Source organism: Rousettus aegyptiacus, unplaced genomic scaffold (assembly GCF_014176215.1).
Source record: "Rousettus aegyptiacus isolate mRouAeg1 unplaced genomic scaffold, mRouAeg1.p scaffold_m13_p_7, whole genome shotgun sequence".
NCBI lineage: Eukaryota > Metazoa > Chordata > Mammalia > Chiroptera > Pteropodidae > Rousettus > Rousettus aegyptiacus.
The window spans coordinates 66,383,010-66,403,547 of record NW_023416310.1 but is presented as its reverse complement, the minus strand read 5'-3'; the positions used below and the strand labels follow the sequence as shown (position 1 = coordinate 66,403,547).

Genomic DNA, 20,538 nt, shown 5'->3' with positions numbered 1-20,538 from the left:
CCCCAGGTCTGGGAGAGGGGGAAAGAAACAAATCAGGGCAGAGCTGCCTCATCTCCAGGAAATCCAAGCAGCCAGGCAGAAGTGAGACTAACACACGTTCATTAGCAGGGGGGCTCTGTGATAGCCTCCGACAGCTCTGCAGAAACAGCTCATTGGGCCTCAGAGTTGGCCTTCTCCGCCTCACTGCTTTGGAGGTTGGACTGTCCCTGGGTGAGTGGAAAGCGGGCAGGAGGTGGAATGAGAGCAGGAGAGGGGTCTCCTGGGAACTCACCCTCTTTGTACATCATGTCAATTGCAGTCACTCCTGGGTACAAGTTTCCACTTTCGTCGCGGACAGGAACAATGAAGCAGTGGGGTCCTAGGAAAGTGAGGAGACGGTAACTAATCTCTCCCCTAAAGACACTTCCCAGGGCAGCACTTGGTTATGTGGGGCCCAACACTCATCTAGGTCTATGACTGCACCTCTCACAACAAAGTGTAATGGCTACACGTCACAATAGATTTTATCATCACATGTATTTAGGGGGTAAGTTAGGGCTTAAGGCTTCGCAAGGTAAACACAGGCCTGTGTGTGGCGTCCAGGGTCAAGTGCTCACTGGAGCAGTGGGAGTGAAGGCAGTGCCTCAGTTCTGCGCCAAGACTGACCTTGATACCTGCCATCCACAATGAGCTGGGCGAAGACCGCGGCATAGTTCCCATGCATGGCATTTCCAGTGTACATCTTCATGGCGTCTTCACACGGCGTGTGGATCACAAACTCCTGCAGAAGGAGTAGAGCATGGGAACCCTTTGTGCCGGTGCTTTTTAATTCTTCAACTCAGCGTGAGGACACGGTGTGGTGCACACACTCGGGTGACAGAGACTGTCATCCTGGGGCTTGGGCTCAGGCTCTGAGGTCAAGGCCTTGGTTCACAGCCCACCCCCACTTCCCTGTGAAAAACGAGTGCAGATTAAAGTGCTTTTTCAACGAATCTTCCAATCAGGACGGACAAGCCTGATTCTATCTTATAAGAGAAAAAATCTCAGAGTGTGCCATCCGGGTCATCTTCAGAATATGATCGAGGATTCCAGCTCAAGACAGTCCAAAACTAACAGAGGCCAAAAAGAAGCAGGAAGGAAATGCAAGGTCTTTGTTTTGAAGTCTCTGCTCAGAACTCTCTGGAAGCCGGTATAGAGTCACAGTGGAAACACCCCCACTTCACTTGGCTCTCCCTAACCTGTCTGGGCCCCTGGGTCACCCTTAAACCTCTCATCAAGAAGCACCCGGCTGTAACTGCCAGCACTGAAAGCCAAGTACCTGGGGAAGGTCGGGGACTCCAGGGACAAAGGCACGCTTAATTGGAACTGACAATATTGAAGATGTGGCTGAACAAAACCAACAGGCTATCGATCATGTAAAGATTATCTCAGGTTTCAGATTTTAAAGTCTACAGATTCCACTTTCCCTCTGGCCAAGAAACACAGTCTTGGAGCCTAAGAAAGCCTGCTCTGACATATGTTTGCACAGAGAAAACTTTGCACGAGCCAGGGCCTCTCAGACACACAAAAGGACATGCTGAGTCCTTTTAAGAGAAGTCCCCAAGGCCAGCCTGGTCTAGTAGGCCAGCCAGCACCTCAAGAAGGAGCTACCTGAGGCTGGGTGCAGGACAAAACAACCAAACAACAGCAACAGCTTGCAATAAGGGATGTTTACACCTCCGGGGAAGGAAGGGGAGTGACAGAAAACCAGCAGCCTGGCAGGGAAGGCCTGGTGGGGTGGGCAAGACACCAGAGGCCACCCGCCCCACAAACATCTGATGTGCTCTGGGAAAGGAGGCTTGTCACTGTCGGCAAGAACACGCGATTTGGAAAGTTCGCACTGGCCAAATGCTGGTGTTATCGTGAGGCCTGCGTGATACGTGCCATGCATGTCTGACCCTGTCATGAGTCCTTGTTGAAGGCCAGCAGGACAGACACTGCTGTGAGCACTGAAAGTCAAGATGGTTTTTGCCTGAGAGATTTTAGCTTCGTTTATTTTTGCTCTTTAGTGTAAAGTGTAAAAATAAATCTCTTACCTCTTAACCATCCATACCCTACCCAATCAATCCCTGCTCCAAAAATAAAAATAAAACAACTGACACTCAGGAATGAAAAACCAAAAAACGTGAGAGATTGAAACAGTCCTGAGGGAGCACGGGCTCGTCTTTCACGCTCTAACAGTTTAGAGGGAGACGAAGCAGAAACAGAGCACGAGTCCATCCCTGTCATCCCCAGGCACAGCATCATTCACCAGAGTCCCCTCGTCATTCTGATGCTGCAGCTCCCCCGCTAACAGTGGGTGCCCCCAAAGCACGCCAGGGAGCTAAGTCATTTATGCTGTTTGGGGAGAATGGGACCAAGACAGGAAATGATTTTGAGGGAAAGTAATTGTAAGAAGAAAAAATAAATAAGAATTGTGGGTGGGGGGTTTTTTCTCCTTTAGTGACAGCAAACTGGCCTCAATACCATGGTTTAGGGAGAGAAAAAACTATCAGCCTGAAACCAAAACCTGCTCTGTCGGCACCCATCACTGCAAGAGAGCTAAGCTGCTACAGGCGGTCTCTCTGGAAGCCAAGACCCACTCATGAACCACACGGCCGAGTCAGCTTCTTATCCTACAAAACAGGGACGGTGCTACATTTACAGAATATTGTTAAATGTGTGGCATGTTGAGGGCTGAGCCTGGTGCCCAGCACGCACATGCTCGATTCATAGAAGCAGCTCACAGGCCATTCAGGGGGCTGTCGTGAGGGAATGTGGCATGCTATACAGAGGGAGTGTGACACGGAGCCTGGCACATGGTGGTAGGCCTTAGTCCTGTTAGTATCGTGACCTTGGACATCACCGGCTACTGCAGAGGACTAGCACCAGGGCTGGAGGGAAGGCAGGGTGTCCTCCAGCACAGCCCTCACCTGAGCCTGTCACCTAAACGCAGACACCTCCAGCTAGCGTCCGTGGGCCAGGAGAGCCAGCCAACAAAGCCCAGACTCTAAAGGACAAACTCAGCGAAAATGATGACCAGATTGAGGTGCCACGTACTCATGCACTTGCTTGCCCATTTACTCTTCAACAAGTAGATCTCGAGCCACATGTCTTAACAAAAAAGAAAGAAAGGGAAACACTTGGAGTAGGACTGTTCTGTGAAACATTTGCCTTGGTTGTCTGAGTCTCCATGCAGGTCACAGGTTAAGAATGTGGGACCAGCCAGGACAAGGGACCTGGCTTCTGGTAGAGGGCTCAAGCACAGACAGTGTCCCCTGCCACACAGTGCCATAGGGAGTGTCAACAGCAGTATCTCCTCCAGGAAGGACACCCAAGCAGCTACGGCACGGTTTTCGCAGAGCTGTCACAGCACCTAGGTCACAAGTGCATGCGAGGAGCCAAGAGCGGTACCCGCGCATAGTAGGTGCAGCGTGCGTACGTGACGACTGGCAGTAGTCGAGTGGGTGAGCACACACTCACCTCCCTGAAACACTCAGACGTCAGGTATGAGTCGGCACCTCGTGCCAAAGGACACACAGTAGTGTGGAGCTGGGCTCAGACAGAGGGCGAACCCAGTTCTGTGCAGGTGTGCTGCTGCCCAGGCCGTGCAACCACGGACAGAATCCTCACCTGTGCAGAGAGGTCAAAGGTAGCTTCCGTCTGGATCCCTCTCACGTTGCTGCCGTGGCCCCTCTCAGTCATTGCAAACATCCCAGTGTACTTCTGTCCTGGGGGCTGGCAAGCATTAGGAGGGAACTGTCCAGTCAGGTGGCTGCCCTAACTGCAGACATCTGAGGCCATTAGGAATGTTGGCAGGATAAGGAGAGGTGAGTCAGAGATAATTATAAACATCCAAGCTGGGGACAGCTAATGTGACCTAAACAATATGACAGGCTCAATGCAACATAGAAAAGACAGTCTTGAAATTCTTATTCCAAATAAGATTCTTGCTGACACTACCTCTGTTTTCTTCTTCTGCACACGCACACACACACACATATGCATGCACACACCCCAGCTACCTTGACTTTTTAAGGCCCCTCCCCATAGAAGAAGACATCATTTGAGGTACACGCCATACCTGGAGTGGCTGAAGCCACTTGGTTACATGACTTGGGCTTCCAAGGTTCCTGACTGCGCCACCAAACAGCCAATAAATTATTCCACACTGGAAAAAAGGAGAACACGGTCCACTGTCAGCGACTGTCAATGACTGCTAAGTGCACTGGTCACACTCCACTCAAGCAGCGTCTGCTGGGCTCCTGGAGCCATGGCAAGGCTTCCACACCCTCCGCATCCTCGCCTGTCAGCCTCCAGTCCTTCCACAGATGTGGAAGCCTGTGTGTCCAGTCAGGCTGCCATGCCCAGGCTGCCCTGCAGGCCCTGCCCAGTGGCTGCTCAGGACACTCATCCTGCTCAGGGTCCAGCTCCATGCCTGAGGTGGAAGCCATGTGCCACGAGCATGTGCACAAGCCAGAGGAGCAGCCTGCATCCACGTGAGGGCCAGGCAGGACAGAGGGCAATGGGACAGGCAGTCTGTAGGCAAGGCTGCTGGCTCAGACTTCAGCACAGCCACCCACCGCAGTGAGACCTTAGACACACAGGCACCAAACAGTGAATGCAATGAGCCCCAAGCCTTCCATGAGCTCCATACACACAAGGCCACTGGGTCTCACAACCACCCCGAGAAGAAAACACTGTTACCCCACATGACCGATGAGGACTCTGAGTACTCTCAGGGGAAGGAAGTGGCCGTCCCAGGCTGTACCCCAGGGAGTGGGCACAGCCAGCTTTCAAGGCCAAGGTACCTGACCTCTAACAGCACTTCATGCGGCCGCTGCAGGGATGCAGTGGGGGTCGGCAGCCAGGGCTCTGTCTGGTCTGTCACAAACCCTGGGAAAATGCTGCTGACAGGGGGAGAACGAGTAGGGCTTCAGCAGGGCCTCTGAACTTCCTACTGGAAACAGAGAGACATCCCCGATGGCAGGGAAAGCTGGGCAAGAGCTGGAGCATGGTTGCTTTCACCTTGATCCACCAGGTAATCCACGACCTGGGGACAGCATGAAGGGCTCAGGCCACGTCTCAGGGGTTATAGCCCTGCACTCATGTTGGCCTGACATAAAGCTCCTCACAGGCAGCACCAATTCCCCTTGGAACACGGCCACCTGTAGGCATGAAGCTATTCAGCATGGCCTCAGGTGCAGAAGAGATGTGCCAGACCTGCAACTAAATGCCAGAGACCAAACGTGCTCCTATGCCATGCTGTGTCCCTGCCACGATGCACTGGCGAGGTCTGTTCTGAGTGCTAGGCCCCTCCCAGACATGGTCAGACAGCGGGTCTCCCAAAGAACCTTCAAGTGCATTCAGGGTCTTTTTGTTCCAAGAGCAAATGGGAGCCACTGAGGCACTGCAGGTGTTTTTGAGACAGTGGTGACCCCAGAAAGGATAGTGCTGGGAAGTGAATTGTGTCTCCCTGCCAGTTCATAGGCTGAAGCCTCAACTTAGTGTGGCGGTATCAGGATACGGGGCCTTGGGAAGCTACCTGGGTTTAGATGAGGTCCTAAGGGTAGAGCCTCCGAGAGGATGAGCGCTCCCGCACATGGTATCAGAGCCTCCCCACAAACCCTCATGGGAGGACAAGCAAGAAGGCAGCGATGTACAGAACAGGCCTTGACCAAGACCTGGGGTGGCTGGCACTTTTTTCTTGAACTTCCAGTCCCCAGAACTCTGAGAAGTAAATTTCTGCTGCTCAAGCCACCCAAGCTATAGAATTTTACCATAGCAGCCCGGGCAAACTCAGACAGATAGAAAGATGATTCAACTAAAGAGGAGAGGGAAGAAGGAAAGGAAGCGGGTCATGTTTCTTTTGGCCATGTGTCCCTCGGGGCCTTTGGCAGAGGCATTGGGCTCTCCCAAGCTATGTGGATCCTGGGCTCTGAGCAGCTGTCTCCCTGCCACCTTCTCACTCCCTGGCCCTCCTCTCCGGGAGCCGCTGCACAGCTGGCCCAGCACTGGGCTGTATAAGCACAGTGTGACGGTCCAAAGCGCTCAGGGACTTCAGAGCCTTCAAACAACACAGACCCGAGGGGCACAGGTGACTGCGATGAGCTGAGGCTGACACCCTATTCAGGGGGATAGCCAACTCCCGTGAAGGTGTCAGTGGAAAGTTGGCAGAGGCCACCAGCTGCAGCGAGATCTGGGGATGCCCTGCCCGGCCCTGAGCTCACAGGAATTGCTCCCAGCACACAGTCTACCTCCCCGAGGGCTCCCTCCACTGCTGGGGAAGGGTGTAAGCAGAGCAGTGATTATGGAAGCATTTGAAAATACCTATTTCTTTAAATCTACTCAAATTTCTTCCAGGATACCGAGGAGTCAGACTTTTTAAAAAGCTGTTCACCTTCACTGCTGTGGCCATGTCCACTGTGGACAGGACTTCTCCTACGGCGAGGCTTCGGCTGACAAAGTTCCTTGTCTTCTCTGCCTGGAAACACAACAGACGCAGGGTCAATCTTATGTTGTTTTGACTTTCTAAATTAACATTTGCTATGACAAATATGTTACTTTCATAATAAAAACACAACCTAGTCAGAGCAATTTGTAAATAGAAATTAACCCCATCACCTGCCAGAAGTAAATATTTCATCCTTTTTATATGGCCGTCTGGTCTCCGACCACATATGAAGTGTTCCAAGATGCTTTCCTCACACCATACAAAGGCCACTGCATCCACACCCGGGGCAGGCTCCGGACAAACACTCCTCAGCTTCGCAGGACCTGCACAGCCTTATCCCTCACACGCCCTGAATGGACAGCCTGCAGTCCTGCCAGCAGCCTCTTCACATTGACCTCCAACCAGCAGAGAACACTGGCTCAAGTCCACGTGGCAGTCAATGAAGACAGGATTGGGAAGGTCTGGGGACATCATAGTCACAGGAAAGCAACACACTCTGCTCTCCTTTTTAACCTGGGCCACCTCAGGCTAAAGCCCCTCATCACCTTGTGGGACACAATAACCACAAATCTCAAAGCAGTAGGAGCTCGTGCTGCTCCACCTGTGACAAGTGAGACGGTTAAAGCACTGTCACTGTGTCATCTTAAAACTTCAGAGGCAGGCAGCCTTCCCTTCGAAGGCAGGGCCCTTGCCCACTGTCGGAGTCAACGCTAATGTCTCCTGGGACCCAGCCAGCAAAGCCACTGATCGTTGACTGTGCACACGTGTCTGTGTGTGTATGGTACGTATATGTGTGCGTGGTGTGTATACATGTGCGATGTGTGTACGTGTGTGCAGTATGTGTGCATGTGTGCACATAAGTATGTGCGCCTGTGTGTGGTGTATAACCATGTGTACATGTGTGATATATGCCCGTGCACACGTGTCTGTGTGTGATGTGTGTACATGTGTGCACATGGGCATGTGCATTTGTGGGTGCATATATACTCATGTGTGCGTGTATGGTGTGTGTGCATCAAGCATATTAGCATGTGAGCCTTTGTATGTGTGTAAGCCTTGTGTGTGTATGTGTGGTGTGCGTACATGTGCACACATGTGTGTGAGCCATGTGCACATGTATGTGGTGTGCACGTGTGTGTAAGCCTTGAATACTTGTGTGTGGTGTGCATACACGCGTGCACATGTGCATGTAACCTGCCCACCAGCAGCAGGATGATGGCTGACCTTCCTTGGATAGTTCTCAGTTTCCACACTGGCCTAAGCTCTCTTGCCAAATGCACTGTTCTCCTTCCCGTGGGTTTCTACAGTGTTTCTCTCAGGCATTATTAATTTTATCAAACAGCAGGCTATCAAGATTTATGACTCTTATCATGGCTCCAACCCAGTGCATCTTGTATTGATTATTTCCTAAAATATCTCCAGGCTCGAGCATGAACCATTGCTCTCACCAGAGAGTCAGTTACCAGCAAATAATAAAAAACAACTGTAGCTCACATTTGTGGGTTTTTGGGGAGGCCCCATATGTCCTCCATTTCCAGAGCCTCACAATCGCCATCCATAAGAGGCTAAGCTGGACAGGAAGTACTGAGCCCATGTGATAAATGGAAAAGTCTAGGCTCAGGTAGGTCAAAAGCCTTGTCCAGCCAGGTCATCCGGCAAGTGGCAGAACAAGAGCCAGAAAGCAGACCAGATTCCTCACAACGTCCAGCCCCCGACTCTTGTTGGAGGAAACCTGGGACTCCGGTAGCCCAGCTTTTGCTGCCAGTCCACTCCTACTTTGTACCACTAGGTGCGTCCCCAGAGAGCACCTGACATCAACACATCTTCCTGAGCCCCACCCTCACGGTCATGACAAGCCCTTCCCCACCTTATATCTCTGCTCGGCTGTAGCCAAAACTACAGCCCCAGAGTGACTAAATCCCTCAGACTCTCCAACTGTTCCGTTTCTTCATATTAAATTCTCTCCATTTATACTGCCAAGGCAGGCATGTGAACTTGTCATCTCTGGTACCCACCATCATCTCACCCACCAGTTTGAAATAAATTGAAATCATGTTTGCTAAAGAATCAGCCCCAAATCTAGACATGTTAGAGCATTTAAATGGTTTCTGACTCTTACTTTCCTTCCCCAATCTCCGCACGAGACAGCAATCTTTGCTATGAGACCGATGGGAAAAGCCAGCAGGAGTTTGCCACTGACCCTCTGATGTTGATTTAAGCACCATTTGGCCTGGTCCATTCCAAGAAGTCAAGCAAAAGTTCCAGAACTAAAACTCAGCCTAATTTCATTGATTGCCTTACTGGTGTATATTTTTAACATCTTCCCCACACATAAATGCTCCCTTTTCTTCAATTCTTTCATTTCTGCTCCGTTAATTGTTATTAACTAAAGAATGTCTAATACTGACAAGGTCCCTCTCTCATTCAATTGTACTGATGCTGATCGCCCAATAATCAGCATGTGTGCAGGCATATGTTTTTGCAGTATTTCTGTTGTGTCAGTAGCTGCCTTTATTTAGACTTGATATATTCAAGCCAAATTCAATTCCCATATCAGAATGTTAGTGTGTAGCGATTTTAAATGGTAATGGTAGTTTATCCTAAATTACATCCCATGCTATTTCCATCCTCTTAATAAATTCAGTCTCAAACAGAAGGAAGGTATTTTCCCTAAAATATCTCTCATTTCTTTATAGAGCACTAGATATATCAGACCTTTATAAAGCAATAGTCTGTACAAATCAAATTCTATAAAAAATGTATATCTTTAATTTTGTAAGCCTGGAGAGTCTCTAAAAGGCAGATATATTCTTCTCCCACTAAAGTCAACTTGACTCAGCCCTGCTTGGTCTATAACCTGAGCCATCTTCCCTCGGATGTAAAAAGTCCCGAGCTGACCTTAGCTTTCTAATGTCAGGCCCTAACCAGCACATTCCCTTCTGTCTCTGGTTTCAATTTTCTATTTTAGTTATGTCTTCTCCGTCTTATTGAATACAAGCCCTTTGTTATAGCTAGCCTAAAGTTAGTTTAGAAAGAGAAGGGGTCAGAGTAAAATACACAAATAAATAAATGGGCTTCAAGGATTCAGTTACCCTGCTCGAACAAGACTCTGGCCTCTGGGCTAACCAGTCCTGACCCTCCCTGCAAAAATCCCCAGGCCTGGCCCCTTCTCCATCTCCCACCACCATCTTATGCCCAGACCATCCTAACAGCCTCCCTGCTGGCCTCCCTGCTTCCCTCTACCCCAAACAGCAGACATTGTAGTCTGTTTTAAAATTGTCATTATTAAGGTAAAATTTACATACAGTAAAATGCATAGAGCAGAAGTGCATGGGTTCTGGTCGATTACTAACCTGGGTAACCATCATGCCAATTAAGATTACACAGTGTTCCCAGCCTCACCCCTCTCCGAAAGTGCCCCATGTCCCTTTTCAGTCTCCACCCCACAGGTAACCACTGCTCTTTTTATCACCAGCATCAGCACTGCCTGTTCCTCAAGGTACGTAAAGGGAGTCTGGCAGATACGCTCTTTCCTATCTGCCTTCTTTTGTGCAAATTAGGCATGTATGCTGCTTTGTCTATTAGAAGTGCCTTTTTTCTATAGCTGAGTCCTGTGCCAGCTACGAATATTCCACAATTTGTCCAGTCTCTTATTGATGAACATTTGGTTGTTTCCAGTTTGGGGTTATTATGCATAAAGCTGTTATAAACGTTCCTGGACTTGTCTTCTTGTGGACAAGTGTTTCCATTTCTCTACTATAAACCCCCAGGAATGTAATAGTCGGGTTAAAGTGTAGGTTTCTGTTCAGCATTATCAGGAACTGCCAAACTGGCTTTCAAAATGGTCCGCTATCTACCCTCCTATCAACTCTCTGTGGCCATTCTCTCTGCTTCGAGGCCTGTCAGGATTGCCAGTCTTTTCAATTTTTAGCTCTTCTGGAGGGAGTGTAAGGTCATTGCAATGTGGTTTGAATATACGTTTCTCAGACAACTAGATGTTCATTGGCCATGTGTATAGTTTTATAAAGTGTCTCTTCAAGCCTTTTGCCTATTTTTAAAAAATTGCATCATCTTTTTATCATTGACACTAAGAATCCTTTATATATTCTGGGTACAAATCCCTTATATCTGTACATAAATTTTTGTCAGAGATATGCATTGCAGGTATTTTTTCCTAGTTTGGGGATTGCCTTTTTTCTCTTAATAATGTCTTTTGATAAACAAGTTTCCACTTCAATAAAAACCCGTTTATCAGTATTTTCATTTACATGTTTAGCACCTTTGAGGTTCTCTATAAGAATTTTCTCCCCATCCTAAAGTCAAAAGGATATTCTCTTTTGTTTCCTACAAAGTTTATAGTTCTAAAATTTATATGGAGGTATAGTACACATCTCAACTTACTTCATGTGTAGTGTGAGTTAGGGATCAAGGCTAACTTTTTCTATCTTGTCTAGTTGTTCAGGCACCATTTCTTGAAAAGATTTATCTGTTCCCATCAAATTGCCTTGCAACATGGTAAAAAAAAAAAAAATGCAACGATCATATATATGGGGTTTTGTTTCAGGACTCTCCAGCTGTCCCATTCATCCGTTTATCTATCCTGTGCCAATACCATATAATCTTAAGTGTTCTTGCAATAAGTCTTGAAATCAAGGATTGAGTGTCCTCCAAATTTGTTTCAGAATTGTTTTATCAATTCCAGGTTTTTTTGTGTATCCATATGCATTTTTTTTTAATCAACTTGCAAATAGATGAAAGCACGGTAGTGTTTTAAAAATCGGCATCATGCCGTGCTTTACTTGCCTCCTTCCCCTTCCTGCCCCCAACCTCCACTGCAAAAACCCTCCGATGACTCCCACAACTCCAGAGCAAGAAAAGCCAACCTTCTCACAGTGGCCCTTCTTGTTCTCTGCTGCATCTCTGCGAGGGCCACAAAGTCCAGTGCCTGAGCGCAGAGCTGGGAGGATTCTGTCATAAAGGCCATATGGCATTATCCTGCTTCTACACTCCCAGGGGCCGTGAGGACTCCAGGAAGACACAGTGCAGGAACGATGCAAGGTGACAGTCCCAAGGCCCTGTCTAAGGACATCGTTCTCTTTTCACAACAACAATATTATAGCATTCTGACAGCTGGGGATTTTCCAACTCTTGCCTTAAATTTAATGCATTTTCCTATCAAATTCCTAACTGCTCTGGGAAGTTTTCTGATTATCAGTGTAATCACATAACTTGTCAATATTGACAGCATGTAATGACGGATGTCTCAGAGTGACACTATTAGCTTGCCATGTGAGCTTACTTTCCTGTTGATAAAGACTGCATTGTTTCACATTTATTTTAATGGAAAACAGTGGCCAGTGGTGTACACTGCCACTTTTCTGAATTTTTTTTACTAGTTCTAACAGTTTTGTTGTGAAATCGTTAGAGTTTTCTACATAAAGAATGTGTCATCTGTGAACAGAGATAGCTTTACTTCTTCTTTCCTGATTTACCATACTTTTTACCTACAGCATCTACAGCCATCTGACATACTACACATCTACTTGTTTCTTAGCTTATTGTCTGCCTCCCACCAGACTAACATGCCAGCTCCATAGAGGCAGGCGTTTTTTGCCTCCTTTGTTCACTGCTTCTTGAAGAGCACCTGGCTCATGATAGGTGTTCAATAAATAATTGTAAAATGAATGAATCACTTTACCTGGCAGCGCGAAGGGACTTAGCAAAGGATAGCAAGTAATAATTATTGCTATTCTTAATGTAGTATTTCACTGCAAGAATAGCAAGTAAGACTTAAAATGAGAGTTTTTCATTATGCAGAATGGTCTGCAGTATAGGATTCCAGCTGCGCTGGTGTCCCTGCATAGTCCCAACTCACACCCTGACACTCCCTTTCAAGTAATCCCCATGGACATCACAGATGACAACTTGGTTCAGGTGCCAATCTACACAGAGGAACTTCTGGAAACAGGCCATTTTTCCTGTTGTCTCTGCTCAGACCTTTCACAGCCTCCCTTGGGGTCATGGCTGGCCCGGCCAGCATCCTGGCCAAGTGGCCAGTGTCCAAATTCATGGACCTGGAGCTGGGACAGGGACTCCCGCCAAAGGCAGTACACAAGATGGGGCATCAGGGCAGCCCGTCACAGCCCACTAGGAAAGATCTGGGTTCCAGAACAAACAGAAGCCAGAGGGCCAGGGGCAGAGCCAAGACCAGGATGTGAGAGCCAAGAGCTCAGAGAAGGTCAGGAGCCAGTGTTGGGACGGGGAGGGCGCCGGTCAGTGTCTGCAGACCCGTCAGGCTGGTGTTTGCTGGTAGCAGGGTACACATCCTCAGCCTCGTGGCAAGTTCCCTGCTCAGCCCCTTCTCAACACGACTCCCACTCCCTCGGCTTCAGTGTCACTGCTTCTTGGGAAAGGCTGCTCCTTGCCGGGTCCATGAGGAAAGCCACCATCTCCCCTGTCCCCAGACCCCTTCCAAGGGGAGCTGACCATAGAATGTCATTCCATTTTAGACCTGATCACCCCCCCTAGTGTTGCTCTAAATACACAAACAAAAACCATCCCAAATTGAGACTATCTAAAATTTGAATTGAAATAATAGATAACTATAGCATAATAAACATAACATAAATGAAAGCCACCCATCTCCTGCAAGTTCTCCTCCAAGCTGAGATGAGATTGGGCTTCCTGAGAAAAAAATGGGGAATTTTGATCAGCGGTTCTCAAACTTTATAGTTTCTGGACCCCTTTACATTCTTCAAAAGTATCAGGGACTCCAAAAAGCATTCATTTATGTGGGTTATATCTATCAACATATCGACCCAGGAATTAAAACTGGGAATTTTAAAAATTGTTATTCATTTGAAAAGGACAATAAATTCATGACATGTTAAGGTAAATGACATAAGTCTTATAAAAAAAAAAAAACATAATTTCCACCCCGCCCTCCAAAAATAAATCAGTGAAAAGAATGGCATTGTTTACATTTTTATAAATTGTTTTACCATCTGGCTTAATGAAAAGATAGCCAGACTGTCATATCTGCTTCTGCCATTAGTCTGCTGCGATCCGTTGTTTTGGCTGAAGCTGACGATAAAAGTCTGGTGTCGTGCACACAGGTAGCGGGGCACCTACTTTTTAGATAGTACCTGAAAGGGTCTTGAGGCCCCCAGAGGGCCTCAGGTCATACTTTGGGAACTGCTGGTTTAGATGACGATGCTGCCATGCCCTCTGCCCATGTGTGTCCTGGGCACGAGGACGAGCAGGGCTCAGGGTGATAGAGAGATGGTTTGGGGGCAGTCTTGGGGTAGGTGCTTTATTACCCAGATATCTATCCCCACATCTCGCTACACTTGGCCAAGAACAGCCTGGCCCTAGCCAGCTTTCTCCCAGGGAGAGGACGCATTGGGAGGCAGTGATGCAGAGTCAGGCCTGGGCAACCCACATCTGCCCCACATTGGCAGATTTCAGTGCTGATTCACTGGCCTCAGCAAAAATCCCGAGAGCAGGAGTTTAGAAAGCTTCCCAGGTGATTGTGATGTGTGGCCGGGGGTGAAAACCACCAGACTCAAGGGGCTCAGGAAGCAGACCACTAGGTGTGACCATGCACTACAAGAGTTCTGTGCAACTCACAGGTTGTGTGACCCCAGGCCAATTACTCAGCTTCAGTTTACTCATCTGTGAAATAGGGGCACCATTAGGGACACTGTGGCTGATAAACGAGGTCATCCATTTAAAGTTCTTAGTGCTGTGACTGATGTAACAGGTGTCCTCAGTAGGTTTGATCTGTTATTATTGGTTATGGTGATTTGGAGGGGGACAAGTGTCTCTAAAGAAGCAGTCACACACACAGGAAGTCTCCTGAGGCGGGGTCAGGGCTCCAGTCTGAGTAACTGCCACAAAGTAAACAGCCTACCTGGGTCCTCCATCTCCTCATCTAGAAATTCGGCGAGTGGGTAACATTTCCCGGCCCCCCAAGATCCACTCCTGGAATCCTCAGGCACAGAAGAGGACAGGTGGCTGAGAGCCACAAAGTGACATCACTGGAAACAGGTTCAGAAAAAGCTAATGAGGTGTCATAATAGTGTCCATACTACATGTGCATGTGTACATATGTGTGCACTCTCTAGTCAGATTCAGACACTGTTCCTTCCTTTTAAAATCATTGGAACATCCCAAATCTATTGCAGACGGCAAAGGGAAAACACAGAGTGGAAATATTTTGAAGTCTTCTTCTTGGCCGGCAGCCTGTCCATAGTGGCCTGGAATGGGTGAGGCTCACTCCGCATTTGTCCTGACAGCATCGCCATTACACCCGACACCTGGGTGTCCATTAGATTGGCCTTGAGAGCTGATGGCAACAAGACACAGGGCCAGGGAAGGGCCTGGGCCACTCTCTGAGCAGGTAGCACTGCGCGACTCACTGTTTTTACTAAAAAGCAGGACAAATCACATGACACTTCTAGAGTTACTGAGCCTGGGGCTCCTCCAGCTGTTTACAGGCTAGAGCATGAGGGCCTTCAAACGCCTGAGTCTCATGACCTCTGCCCGGGAGCTGAGCCAGCCACAATGAGGACCAACTAGTTTAATTTTCTTCAGGTTCGCTGGCTCCTGCAAATTCTCACACAGAGAAGCACCAAATGGGCTGAAATAACTAACAGAAAGAACTGGAAGGATCATCTGGGGGCTCCCAGAGGAATCACAGTTAATGCCCAGGCTGCCTGAGGCCACGATGTGGAAACAGGAAGATAAGTGAATCCAGGCCTCTGCAGGCCTCGCCAGGAGCGAGCCTGCACCTGCTAGTCCTCAGATTCCATGGGTCAGGCAGCAATTGGTCAACTGCAGTAAAGGGTCAGCCCTCACTTCTGGGTCTCGAGTGGCCTTAAGTGAAGCCACAGACACGGCAGGTTGATCTGGAAGCAGGAGCTGGACCACATGTCAGGGTCTCACCTGCCAGCCAGCCCCTTGCCAATGCATTTGAAAGCCAGACTCTGAGACAGAAAGTGGCTGAAAGCAGACAGTTTGCTTTTTCAGTTTTTATTTTATTGGTGATTCTAAATGTATGTTCCATTGAGAGCCAATCTACTAACCTGAAAATCTATTTTGCCAAACTGCCTGTGTGGAACAATTTTTCAGGCTTTGCAAACACACCTCCCTCTATTATGTGGGTGCTTTCCTTCCACACTCTCTGCATCTATGTGACTGAGTGCCATGCCCTCATCACCTTGCAGCTGGCTATAGTACCTTAACAGGAGGTGCCTAAGCTTTGCCTGCAATTCCCACCTGACAAGAAGGTGCCGAGTTCTGTCCTCGCATCCTCAGGATGGCAGCCACATGGGTGACAGCATGTTCCTCAGACCCCGCACCAGCTACAACCTGCACTCCAGAGAAGGGACCCCACCTTGGATTCACCCTCCACGGACTCCACTGAGCAGAAAGCAGCTGGCTCATGCAGGCAATATAGGTCCTGGCCACCCACTCAGCTCACATTTCTCCCCAGTTCAGGCCGCTTCCAGGCTCTCACCAAAACTGTTTTGTTCCCATGTAAAGCATCAGGTTTAAGGCAGCCATGAAGCTGAGTGAAACCGGAACAGTGTAAGCTTGGCTAAGACATGAAGTTCCTGACACATCACAAAGGAACTCTAATCGGTATTCTCTCTTTAATGAGGCTGAGCTGACTAAAATAATTTAACTGAATTTAGGATAGCAATTTTTAGACAAAGCTCACACATTTTGGACAAGTCTAAAATGCCCTAAAAGTCTCTAAAATCAGTAATTTATATTTCTCAGATGTTTGAAGTTTATGTCTAAAATTATATTAATTTCTTGAATGAATATTTCATTACTTCTGCTGATTCCCCCATTCCTTAGTCTGTGAGCCTGGGAGAAGTGAACGATCAATCGGGCCAAGGGCAGAGGGAGAGTAGGGGAGAAAAGGCAGGTGAAAAAGGCACACGCCATACAGGTGACACTGTCAGTTCCCCGGGACACACAATACCAAAATAACAGTGACACTTACCTGTTCCTAAATTGCTCGTTTCAACAGAGGTAGACCCATGGTAAACTTTACTCTCTGAACTGTCAAAGCTCTCATTTCATCCAGACTTAAATCATACCTGTGAATAAGAGATTCACAATCTGAATCTCTTGAACTGATGGAACTTGAACTGATGGAATTGCTGCCAACTCTAAGCAGAGCCTTCATCTGAGACAACAGATATCTCATTGAGTCTCTTCCTACGCCTCATTTGATACTGTGCATCAAAAAAAAAAAAGCCCTCCAGGTATAAAACACAGACTACACGATTAATACAGAGGTCGAAAGAGAAGGAAAGAAGGATTTCCTGATGAGACGGCTTCAGAACAAGACCCAGGTGTAAAAGACACTTTTTCACGTATCTGCAATGACCCAGGAGCAGCATTCAAGAAGATGAGGGAGAAGGGAACAACCTGTGTGGTACAACAGCTGGACTGAGGTGGCCACAGGGAGTGCTGCTCGGCCCTAGGGAACAGAGTTGACCAGCAACCTGCAGCTGCCACACCTTGGCATCACCTGCAGAGCTCACCTGAGGCTCTCAGTGCATGGCTGAGCACGGCAAGGTTCTAGAGGCAGGCCATTCCTGCTCCCAGTTTTAGCCCAGGGGCCCCTGCCCACTGGGACTTTCTCACAACTGCACTGTGCCCCTGCTTCTCCTCCTCCTCTTGGTGTCAACTCCGCCTGCAAACCTTCTGAAGGTCCTCCCTACCTCCTCCCCATTACTCCTGACAGCCATGGTTGTTGGCACCCAGCTTGCATGAGAGGCCCCTGTGTAGAAACAGCTGCTAAGCTCTGGCTTTACATTTGAGCCCAGTCAGCCACGGGGGGGTCTTCTTGGTGGATGTCTTCTTTCTCAGGGTCAACACCCTTCACAGATGTGTCCCCCATATGTCACTTGCACATATAGCCCCATCCCGGCGTCTGCTCCTCAACGAACCTGAACTGACACAGGACGGGAGGCTCCCCTCTGCCACCTGAAGTGTTTCAATGCAAAGCATAGTCTGACCCTGGAAGAACCCTCACTGAAGCTGGGTTCCTGCCTGGCTCTATCACTAACTATGTGACCAGCATCAAGTGACCTGGCCTCCGGTGCCTCCATCCCCTCACTATGAGACGGGGCTGATAACTGTACATAACTCAGAGAATCCTCATTTCAGCACCTCAGCCCATGCTTGCACAGTCACGATAAATGCCCAGGAGCACCAGCTGCCATCCATACTATGATTTATCCTGCCTCCCCCTCCTCCAGGTAGGAACTGCTGGGTCCATTTTGATGGTCCTGGAACTTACCAGCAGGCCCCATGAAATGGTAGCTAAACTTACACTTACCCAGGTCCCTACAGCTTTGCAGATCCTGGAGCCAGTGTGTCCCCATAGTCCCCAAAGACACCCACTACACACATTATGCCTGTGTAAGGTTCACTCCCGCCCAGAGCACAGACTGCAGTGGTGTCAGTCCAAGTCTTAACCTTCCATGTGGCCTTTCAGGACCAGCACATTCTCTCACGTTTAAACAGTTTCCCAAAATACCTGCTGGCCAAGTGCCCCAGACCAACAAGGACCGACTGGGCTACCCTGGCTGTCTCTCATCCACCCAGTCAGTGGGTAACTGCCTAAAAAATTGAAGGGGACACAAAGTTCATCTTAGAATGTAAAAGATGACCCCCAAAATGCCAAATGGATTTAGAAACTCCCCCAACAGAAAAATCTTGAGACAGGAGAGGCCCATTCTTGCATTTTCTTTTCTTTTCTTTCTTTATTTTTTAATTAGCCATTCAGTCTGATTTCTGAACCACTGGTGGGGATTTCAGTATAAACATGATGGTGTGAAGTCAGTCTTTTTCTTAAGAAGAACAGAAAATTAAATTTCCATTTTCAATGAAACTGGGAGTCATGAAAATTTTCCAGATTCTAACGTACGAGGTCAGGCCTACCTAAAGCCTCCATCCTAATTATTTTATTATATTTTACTATTATCTTTGCTCATTGGGTTCTTTATGCATATTGGTGGAAATACTCTATAATGGGGACTTCTGGTTCTGCCAAGATACAGTAGCCCCCTTCCTCCCAGATCCCCCTCTCACAACAAAAAACCCTGTACATTACACAATAAACACACAGGAAGACTTTGAAAGGTGCAAAGAAGAAGGCGGACCACCTGGGGGATTCAGGACTTGAGGAATGACATGGTAGCAAATTCTCTAGGTCTATGTATTGCATCCCATATACACTGGACAAGATGCAGTAGAATCTCCCAACCCAGAACCACCCACAGGCCTGAGCAAAAAAGCTCCCAGAAAAGTCTCCTCTCCTGCGTGGAAGGGCAGGGAAAGGGTCTGGCTGCCAGGTGAACAACAGACCATCTTTAGGGGCACAGGCAGGGAAGTTGGCCACTGCGACCAGCAGTGTGGGACTCTGGCGGCAGAACTCCGGCATCAGTGAGGACAGAAGGCCTTCAGAGCAAAGACGTGGGCTCAGCCAAAGTCTAGCTCAGCCTGATTCCACAGGGAGGCCTGGGGTATAAATGGCAGCACAAAATTATCCCGCCCTATTGGTCACTCATTGGCTGTGGGCATTCCCGAGGAGAAAGTATGACCTGGGCATTTCCTAGGAGGGTCCTCCTGTAGGCCAAGAACAAGTCCAAGGAGATTCGGGCATGAGCTGCTACTGGTCAACATTCACAGCAGCTGGGAGATGAGTGCACAGGCCTTCGAGGGGATTGGGGTGGGGTGCCAACAGCGACGCTAGAGCAGCCAACTAAAGCAGTTAGAAAAAAGAAAAACTATTAAGGTGAAGAAAAAGGGAGAAAATAGATTATTAAAGGAAAGGCAGAAAAGCCACCAGTTAGGAAAAAAATATATATTAAACTAGTAAATCAAAAAGCTGGCTCTGTGAAAACAACTGTGAAAACAAGAGGTTGCTGTGCAGCATCATTCTGGGGTGTTAACCAATGCAATTAGACAAGAGAAAGAAAGTAGAGAAGAAGAAATTTGAAAGACATGGGACTATCACCATTTACAGATGTGCATGTGTTAGATTGATTGTATCGATGGCCCTGACATTTGACCTCTCCTTGAACCCTGCCTTTGACACCGAGGTTCCCTAAAGAGGCAGAGTCTGTCTCCCCAATACCTTGAACCTGTGTGACTTGCTTTGGCCATTGAGATATTGGCAGGCTTGAGAGAGGCTAAGTCTTGAAAAGGTGCTTGTGAATTTCCCTTCATCTCTTGCTCCTCTGCAACCCCCGCCCTCCCCACCTCTCCCCATCACGCCCCCCTCCCCCACCCCCTGCAGGGGACTGTGCTTGATTGAGCTAATCTGAGAATATGCAAAGGCCCACCTGCTGGGAGACCATTAAGTAAGAGATGTTGGGGAGAGCCCATCCTGGACCAGCCCACCTCCAGGCAACCCCACACACATGGAAGAGCTCAGTCAAGACCAGGAAAACCTCTCAGCCACCCACAGACTCATGCTAATAATAAACATTTATTGTTTTGAACCACTACGTTTTTCAACATAGCTCACTGATACAGTTTGACCATATACCTGGAAGCCCTCAAGACAACTGCTAAGGAGGAATAAACTGTCATCTACACTCAAGTTTGTTCCGGCTGATCTAATAATCAAATAGACTTGAGGTAAATCAGCAAGAGAAAATAAGCCAGTTTAATACATACATGTGTGAATGCACACATGAGAGAATCAGAAGACCCCACATGCAGAAGAGGTAGAGATAGAAAGGGGATGTGGATACATAAAATATCCCAAGCTGAGGACAAGATAGGGGCCTTGGGGGTTTCAGAGGGTCATTGTAGGATAAGAAGAGCAGAGGTTTAGTAAACAGAAGTTTGTCTTGCCCTATAGATAGGTCAGGAGAGGTGACGATCTCTGGTGATCTCTTATTGTGGGCACAGCTCCTCATTCAAGTTCTAGGACTTAGGGAGAGGCAGAAGTTTTTCTGGAGCCTGAAGATAAATATACCCTTAGCTCAAAACAATCTGTATACTGCAAAAACACATCTTGGGGTTACTTGTTCTGAACCCCCACACAACCA

General features: G+C 48.1%; 1 protein-coding gene across 1 annotated transcript in view; it reads right to left on the bottom strand.

The window, feature by feature from the left end:
- The window catches only part of ACOXL (acyl-CoA oxidase like), a 52,978-nt gene that overhangs the window by 7,331 nt on the left and 25,109 nt on the right, over window positions 1-20,538 (bottom strand). Inside the window, exons 2-6 of the mRNA XM_036225223.1 lie at window positions 6,398-6,481; window positions 4,082-4,168; window positions 3,631-3,735; window positions 646-760; window positions 272-358 (exon numbers count right to left, since the gene is read on the bottom strand). Of these exons, the coding sequence (XP_036081116.1) occupies window positions 272-358; window positions 646-760; window positions 3,631-3,735; window positions 4,082-4,168; window positions 6,398-6,481 (478 nt within the window). The remainder of the gene's footprint in view (window positions 1-271; window positions 359-645; window positions 761-3,630; window positions 3,736-4,081; window positions 4,169-6,397; window positions 6,482-20,538) is intronic.